This window comes from Bombina bombina, chromosome 1 (genome assembly GCF_027579735.1).
Source record: "Bombina bombina isolate aBomBom1 chromosome 1, aBomBom1.pri, whole genome shotgun sequence".
Classification (NCBI taxonomy): Eukaryota; Metazoa; Chordata; class Amphibia; order Anura; family Bombinatoridae; genus Bombina; species Bombina bombina.
In genome coordinates this window covers 68,575,029-68,584,444 of record NC_069499.1, presented here as the reverse complement: position 1 = coordinate 68,584,444, position 9,416 = coordinate 68,575,029, and the positions used below count along the sequence as shown (strand labels likewise).

The following is a 9,416-nucleotide window of genomic DNA, read 5'->3' as shown; positions in this document are numbered from 1 at the left end:
GACCATCAAAAATTTCTTAAGGCCCTGTATAGATAGGGAATCGAGCACTCTTTTTTTTTTTTTTTTTTTTTTTTTAAAAAAATAGCTCAAAAGTGTAGCTAAATTAAACAAATGGAATGCATCTCTGACCAGTACAATCACTGAGAACAAAAATTAATTAATAGTACAGAAAGAAGTAAATCCTAACTGTCTAAACATAGCAATAGGCCAGTTGTGTGCTGGCCTCGGGTATATGTTAGCAACACAAAGTAAAGTATGTTGAACAAACAATATAGTACATGTGACCAATTAAAACCCTGAAGATGTGCACATCATAATCATAATATTGGCAAAAATACAATCCAAAGACACCTAGTACACTGCTACACCCAAGCTGTACACGGTACCCAAGTCAATACAAGGGATAATTACCGGACAGGTACATTTTTAGGGATCTAAGCAGTGATAGGTGCTTTGTAAAGATTTCAGGAACAACAATAATGGCAGAATAGTAACAATTACATACAAGTATGAAGAATAGCTATTGCAATGGTTATTAGCAATAAGATAGATAGTGGAACATAGCAATAAATCCTCCATAATGAATTGCCTCAGTACAGCAGTTACATAGAGACACAGCAGTTTACATAGAGATGCCTGCATATATTGAGATAAAATTTTCACAAGAGTGTATTGCTGAAGAAAACAACCAAATCACACCAGAATGATTTTCCACATATAGCGGTATTGTCTTCAGCCAGACTTAGCATAAGTCCAAGGTATGCAAAATGAGATAAGTGCTGCCAAAGCTGCATGCGTGTTAGTAAAGCATAGTACTTCTTATTGCTGAAAATGTTGTGTGAAAACAGCAAACAAGCCAAATGAACAGTGGGAGTCAGTCCAGGCTAACCCCCCATATTGCAAGTGAAAGCAGCTATATTCCTATGTTAAACCATAAGCATGCACTTATTTGATTCTGGAGGTGTCCACAATTGAGGTCCGCTGTTTGTTACCGGTTGCCTCCTGAAATACTGCCTTGTAATTCAGTCCCATAAAACAGTTTGCTGAGCCAGTTGAATGCTGCACGCTGAGACTGCAGCGTGGTAGGACTGTGTGCTTACTTCCTGGTTGGTCACATGTGCGTCTGTGATCCAATGCCAAGGGCTATATGTGGAAAATCATCCTGGTGTGATTTGGTTGTTTTCTTCAGCAATACACTCTTGTGAGAATTTTATCTCAATATATGCAGGCATCTCTATGTAAACTGCTGTGTCTCTATGTAACTGCTGTACTGAGGCAATTCATTATGGAGGATTTATTACTATGTTCCACTATCTATCTTATTGCTAATAACATTGCAATAGCTATTCTTCATACTTGTATGTAATTCTTTGTAATTGTTACTATACTGCCATTATTGTTGTTCTTGAAATCTTTACAAAGCACCTATCACTGCTTAGATCCCTAAAAATGTACCTGTCCGGTAATTATCCCTTGTATTGACTTGGGTACCGTGTACAGCTTGGGTGTAGCAGTGTACTAGGTGTCTTTGGATTGTATTTTTGCCAATATTATGATTATGATGTGCACATCTTCAGGGTTTTAATTGGCCACATGTACTATATTGTTTTGTTCAACATACTTTACTTTGTGTTGCTAACATATACCCAAGGCCAGCGCACAACTGGCCTATTGCTATGTTTAGACAGTTAGGATTTACTTCTTTCTGTACTATTAATAAATTATTTTTTGTTCTCAGTGATTGTACTGGTCAGAGATTCATTCCATTTGTTTAATTTAGCTACACTTTTGAGCTATTTTTTATAAAAAAAAAGAGTGCTTGATTCCCTATCTATACAGGGCCTTAAGAAATTTTTGATGGTCCTTGTTCTCCTCTTGTAGTTTGTTGAAGAATATATATATATATATATATATATATATATATATATATATATATATATATATATATATATATATATATATATATATGTATATATGTATATATATATATATATATGTATATATATATGTGTATATGTATATATATATGTGTGTATATATATATATATATATATATATATGTATATATATATGTGTATATGTATATATATATGTGTATATGTATATATATATATATGTGTATATGTATATATATATGTGTATATGTATATATATATGTATATATATATGTGTATATGTATATATATATATATATATATATATGTGTATATGTATATATATATATATATATATATGTGTATATGTATATATATATATATATGTGTGTGTGTATATATATATATATATATATGTGTGTGTGTGTGTGTGTATGTATATATATATATATTATTCTTTTAAACACCCCACCCTACCCTTTGTCACTATTTAGAAATGTTTCTTCTGTGTTTTTATTTTTTTTCTGATTGGTATTTAATTAGGTTTTTGAAGAAGATGCCCTTAGCTGGGAAGACAAGCTGAATCGGATCATGGCACTTTTTGATGTATGGATTGATGTCCAGAGACGTTGGGTCTATCTTGAGGGTATCTTTACTGGTAGTGCTGATATCAAACACCTGCTTCCCGTTGAAACACAGAGGTTCCAAAGGTAAATACAAAATCAGAATTAAATTTTTTATATATATATATTTCACATGCATACATATTGTGTGTGTGTGTGTGTATATGTATGTTTATATATGTTTCTTTATTTTTTTGTAATAACGGAGACATGTTGCATATTTTTTCCAGCATCAGCACAGAATTTTTGGCACTTATGAAGAAAGTAACAAAGTCTCCCCTTGTAATGGATGTCCTAAATATACAAGGAGTGCAGAGATCTCTAGAGAGGTTAGCAGACTTGCTTGGCAAGATCCAAAAGGCACTAGGAGAATACCTGGAAAGAGAAAGATCATCATTCCCTCGGTAAGAGTTGGTATCCTATTGATTAAATGCAATGCATTTTTATTTTAAAGGGACAGTCAACACCAGGATTTTTGTTGTTTTAAAATATAGATTTCAGTTCTTTTGACAGACTTGCATTTTAGCCAATCAATGCTCACTCTTTGGTAAATTCATGTGCATGAGCTCAATGTTATCTATATGACACATGAACTAATGCCCTCTAGTGGTAAAAACTGTCAACATGCATTTAGATTAGAGGCGGCCTTCAAGGTCAAAGAAATTAGCATATTAACCTCCTAGGTTTAGCTTTCAACTAAGAATACCAAGAGAACAAAGCAAAATTGGTGATAAAAGTAAATTGGAAAGTTTGTTTAAAATTACATGCTCTATTTGAATCATGAAAGTTTTTTGGTTTTGACTGTCCCTTTGAGATTTTGCAAGTACTTAAAATCATTAGTTGTGTAGAACATGTATTGCATTTCTTCCACCTGTCCTCCAAAAATTACCTAATTTATATATTTTATTCTTTTATGCATATTTTAGCACGTGGACTATTTTTGTCTGTGTTAGAAAGGGATGTAGATATGTGGTGTATATATATATCTGTGCCAAGAAAATACCTAGTAGATGCAGTTAACCCCATGACACCCAAAGAGGCTGCAACATATTTGCACTGCAGTTCTCTTTGATAGTCATGGAGTTAATCTCGGTATAGCTCAGCTGTTTGTCTGCCCCTGGGCCCTGCACTTAGTTGTAGGCTACAGAAGTTCATTGTGATTCTGCCATAACTTAACACATCTGAAGGAGAGAAATGCAGGAGTAAGCAGTGGGTGAAGTTGGCACTTTCCTTTGAGCCACAGGCATAAAAAGTGTACAGGTGCTGTTTCTACTAAATTCTGCAACAAAGAGAACCCAGATTTTGTTATTTTGTTGCAGGATGCCAGAAAGGGAAGTGTTTAGCTAGTGGAAGTTTTCTTCTACAAGATATGACGAGTCCACGGATTTCATCCTTATGGGATATCGCCTCCTGGTCAGCAGGAGGAGGCAAAGAACTCCACAGCAGAGCTGCATAAATAGCTCCTCCCTTCCCCTCAACACAGTCATTCTCTTGGCCTGTGTTAGTGATTGGAAGAGGTTAAGTGAGGTGTGATTTTGTATTCTTCAATCATGAATGTTTTATTTTTCAAATGGTGCCAAAGTGTACTATTTTACTATGAGCAGTGTCTGGAGTGATAGCCTTTCAGGCTGTGGGAACTGGTGGAGTTTTAGCTTCACTGTGCCTCCCATACTTGTGCTGCCTTTCAGTATGTGGTCTTAGAGAATATTAACTAAGATCCTTATGCTTTCACAGGACCTCAGGAGGAAGAGTGGACCTCTTGACACTGTGGAAATGTCATGCTGTTCCTCAGCATGGAGGTAAGTGCAGTCTTTTACTCTGGGGCCCTGCAGCATATCTCAGATTAGACTGTACTCTGCCTTTGATATTGAACAGTATGTGGGTTCTCATTAAATAAAGGAGAGCCGACATACTGCTTAACATCCAGACACTCTGGCATTTCGCTTTCGCCTAGAAGCGCTGGGACATTATGTGGGTATATACCTGTGTTATTGGGCTTGACTCTATTATGTTTATAAGGGTATAGAGATGGCTGACGCTGGGGATCCGGTTCATAAGAACGGTACAACTAAGATTTAGTGCTTGAGTGTTTGTACAAGACTCCGGTACATGGCGGTACTTTCCTTTATTTTCCCGGGGTTTGTGTGAACATGTTATGCCCACGAGGGGCAGGGCTTGGTGCCGCGCGCGTAGCTTTCTTTCAACAGAGTTCCGGTCGCATCTTCTCACGGCTCCTAAGATTGCGTGCTTTAGTATGACAGGCGATCTTAGGGAAGCTGGTTTTAAGGGGTTAACGAGTGGTCTCGTGGAGGCAGGTAGGAGCCGCAGCAGAGCTGCGGCAGGGTAACCTGTCTCTTTGTTTTTACAATACAATCCAATGTGAATTTTATGACTCGTGCAGGGAGTGGGATATAAATATATACAATTGCTGTGTTGTTTGTTTGCTGCAAGGAAAAACTTCAGCCGCCTGATTTGCAAGTAAAAACTGACTTTATTTAAAGTCTATTATAAGCTAGGTACAATTGAGCTCGGGAGGGAGCAATAAGAATGAAACGTCCGACGCGTTTCCTGCCCGGAGGCACTTCGTCAGGGACTAATGCACAGTAAATCACTTGATTCTTTTAAACACTTAGCATTTCCTGTTACGTTTGCTTACCTGTGGTACAGCACACCTGTTAATGTTAATTAAGACGGGTAATTTCGCGCTATTGGTTTCATCACACACAGCTTGTCCGCATGTGCTACGGACCTCACACAGCTACAACTTGGTTACTAAGTATATATATCTTGTATCATCTGGTGTCTCTGTCTGTCATATAGCTGTCTGTGAGTAAATCAAAACGCTTCCCACTATTCGCAGACAGCTATATGACAGACAGAGACACCAGATGATACAAGATATATATACGTAATTACCCGTCTTAATTAACATTAACAGGTGTGCTGTACCACAGGTAAGCAAACGTAACAGGAAATGCTAAGTGTTTAAAAGAATCAAGTGATTTACTGTGCATTAGTCCCTGACGAAGTGCCTCCGGGCAGGAAACTCGTCGGACGTTTCATTCTTATTGCTCCCTCCCGAGCTCCATTGTACCTAGCTTATAATAGACTTTAAATAAAGTCGGTTTTTACTTGCAAATCAGGCGGCTGAAGTTTTTCCTTGCAGCAAACAAACACAGCATTTCAGAATTCTTTTTTCGTGAGGAGTGTCTCTACACAGGCTGCAGGGAGCCTTGATATCACCCACGCAGCAACATACAGACTTCACAGTGGATACAAGGTAATCTCTTTTTTGATACATAGTGATACCGACAGATGTAACATATACTTATATATACATCACACACTCTCAAGTCATGTTTGTATGTATACTGCAGTGAGGTGAACCAGAAACATTATACTTATACCGAAGAAATAAAGCACTGATACGGTCATACAGCTTGAAGTTTGACTGAACACAGGAGTATTGAATACATTTTAGTGCAAAACCATCACAGTGTGTTTGAGTGCGTCCCATAATCAATATAAATATATACAGCCTTATCTCTGCACATTATATATCGATCTTTTATAGAAGTTTTCTTCTTAAAGACACAGTACAAAAAGTATTTTTATTTTTAAACTCAGTCTACTGAATTTTTAAATTATAATTTCAGTATTTGACCAAGCTTGCATTTGCATCTGTTATCATGGATGACCTTGAACAGAGTACGTGTCCTATTTGTTTAGCTGCCATTGTGGAACCCCCTGTTACGTTTTGTCCCTCATGCATTGAAAGGGCTTTACAGTGTAAAGAACACTTTTTCTTTAATAAAGATGTATCTAAAGAATGTTCTCAGACTGATGAGATTCAGGGTATGCCACATCTTTCTCCCCATGCTTCACAGCCTTTAACGCCCGCTCAAGTGACGCCATGTTCTTCAACTGCGTCTGCCTCATTTACTCTGCAGGATATGGCTGCAGTTATGCCATCCACCCTTACAGAAGTTTTGTCTAAGTTGCCAGTGTTACAAGGCAAACGCAGCAGGATAGAAGCCCTTGTGGTCCCTGCGACTTCTGATGCTTTCATGGCTATCTCCGATATACCCTCCCAGGGCTCTGAATTTTGGGGTAGGGAGAACCTGTCTGAGGGGTAACTGTCGGATTCGGGAAGTGCTTTGCCCCAGACAGATTTGGACGTCATGTCTTTCAGATTTAAACTTGAACACCTCCGTCTGTTGCTGCGGGAGGTTTTGGTGACTCTGGACGACTGTGACTCTATTGTGGTACCAACAGAGAAATTGTGTAAGATGGACAAATACTTAGAGGTTCCTTCTTATTCTGATGTCTTTCCGGTTCCCAAGAGAATTTCGGAATTTGTTACATGGGAATGGGAAAGACCGGGTATCCCGTTCTCACCTTCCCCTATGTTTTAAGAAAATTTACCCTATAGCTGACACCGTTCGGGACTCTTGACAGACGATCCCTAAGGGGGAGGGAGCTATCTCTTCCCTGGCTAAGCGTAAGACTATCCCTATTGAGGACAGTTGTGCTTTCAAAGACCCTATGGATAAAAAGTTGGAGGGTCTTTTAAAGAAGCTTTGTTCATCAAGGATTTCTATTACAACTGACGGCCTGCATTGTACCAGTCACAACTGCGGCTGTCTTTTGGTTTGACGCCTTAGAAGAGTCTCTTGAGACTGAGACTTCTTTAGAGGAAATAATGGATATAATTAAGGCCCTTTAAGTTGGCTAATTCTTTTGTTACGGATGCTGCCTTTCAGATCGCCAAATTAGCGGCTAAGAATGCAGGATTTTCCATCTTAGCGCGCAGAGCCTTATGGTTAAAATCTTGGTCTGTGGATGTGTCCTCTAAATCCAAGCTTTTGGCTATTCCTTTCAAAGGAAAGACCCTGTTCGGGCCTGACTTGAAAGAGATAATTTCTGACATTACAGGAGGTAAGGGTCACCTCCTACCTCAGGATAAAACATCTAAGCAAAGGGGTAGACAGAGTAATTTTCGTTCCTTTCGAAATTTCAAGGGAGTCCCCTCTTCCTTTTCCGCTAAACAGGAAGGGAATTTTGCACAAGCCAAGCCAATCTGGAGACCCAACCAGGCTTGGAACAAGGGTAAACAACCCAAGAAGCCTGCTGCTGCTCCCAAAACAGCATGAAGGGGCAGCCCCCGATCCGGGACCGGATCTAGTAGGGGGCAGACTTTCTCTCTTTGTCCAAGCATGGATACAAGACGTTCAGGACCCATGAACACTAGAAATCGTGTCTCAAGGTATCAGTTGGAGTTCAAAAACTCCTTCCCAAGGGGAAGGTTTATTCTTTCACCATTGTCTGTAGACCAGATTAAAATAGAGGCGTTCTTACGTTGTGTAAAAGACCTCTCCATTATGGGAGTGATTCGTTTCGTTCCAAAACGGGAACAGGGGCTGGGGCTTTACTCAAATCTTTTTGTGGTTCCCAAAAAAGAAGGAACGTTCAGACCCATTTTAGATCTCAAGAGTCTAAACAAGTTTCTCAGAGTTCCATCCTTCAAGATGGAGACTATTCGGACAATTCTTCCGTTGATCCAGGAGGGTCAATATGACTACCTTGGACTTAAAGGATGCATATCCTCATATTCTTATCCACAGAGATCATCACAAGTTCCTGAGGTTTGCCTTTCTGGACAAACCTTTTCAGTTCGTGGCACTTCCTTTCCGGCTGGCCACGGCCCCCAGGATCTTTACGAAGGTTCTAGGGTCTCTGCTGGCGGTTCTCGTGCCACGGGGCATTGCAGTGGCGCCTTATCTAGACATGAAAATCTTCTTGACGGAAGTCAGGAAGTTAAAGATTCTGAATACATGCCGATCCCTTCTGTCCAATCTTCAGCCATCAGTGGCTCAGTGCATGGAGGTAATTGGATTGATGGTGGCGGCAATGGACATCATTCCTTTTGCTCATTTTCATCTCAGGCCTCTACAGCTGAGCATGCTCAGTCAGTGGAATGGAGATAATGCAAATTTGTCTCCTCAGATGGATCTAGATCAGGAGACAAGAGACTCTCTTCTTTGGTGGTTGTCGCAGGATCATCTATCCCAAGGGACGTGCTTCCGCAGACCCTCATGGGTGATAGTGACAACGGACGCCAGTCTACTAGGATGGGGAGCAGTCTGGAATTCCCTGAAGGCTCAGGGTGTGTGGACTCAGTCGGAGTCTCTACTTCCAATAAATATTCTGGAGCTGAGGGCAATATTCAATGCGCTTCAGGCTTGGCCTCAGTTGGCTGCAGCCAAATTCATCCGATTTCAGTCGGACATCATCACGACTGTGGCTTATATCAATCATCAGGGAGGAACAAGGAGTTCCTTAGCGATGATGGAAGTATCCAAAATAATTCGGTGGGCGGAGGCTCACTCTTATCTGTCAGCAATCTACATCCCAGGAGTGGACAATTGGGAAGCAGATTTTTTGAGCAGTCGGACGTTTCATCCGGGGGAATGGGAACCCCATCCAGAGGTCTTTGCCTCCCTGATTCTCAGATGGGGCAGACCGGAGTTGGATCTTATGGCATCTCTTCAGAATGCCAAGCTCCCGAGATAAAGATCTAGGTCCAGGGATCCTCAGGCCGAACAGATAGATGCCTTGGTCGTTCAACCTAGCTTGTGTTTCCACCGTTTGCTCTCCTTCCCCGGGTGATTGCTCGGATCAAACAGGAGAGGGCTTCAGTGATTCTCATCACTCCTGCGTGGCTGCGCAGGACTTGATATGCGGATCTGGTGGACATGTCCTCTCTGCCACCGTGGAAGCTTCCATTGAGGCAGGACCTTCTCATTCAGGGACCCTTCCATCATCCGAATCTAATCTCTCTGCAGCAAACTGCTTGGAGATTGAACGCTTGATTTTATCTAAGCGAGGGTTCTCTGATTCGGTCATTGATACCTCGGTT

General features: G+C 40.3%; 1 protein-coding gene across 1 annotated transcript in view; it reads left to right on the top strand.

The window, feature by feature from the left end:
• DYNC1H1 (dynein cytoplasmic 1 heavy chain 1) overlaps positions 1–9,416 on the top strand; it is a 163,615-nt gene that overhangs the window by 25,214 nt on the left and 128,985 nt on the right. The window contains 2 exon segments of the mRNA XM_053697444.1: positions 2,418–2,584; positions 2,728–2,901. Of these exon segments, the coding sequence (XP_053553419.1) occupies positions 2,418–2,584; positions 2,728–2,901 (341 nt within the window).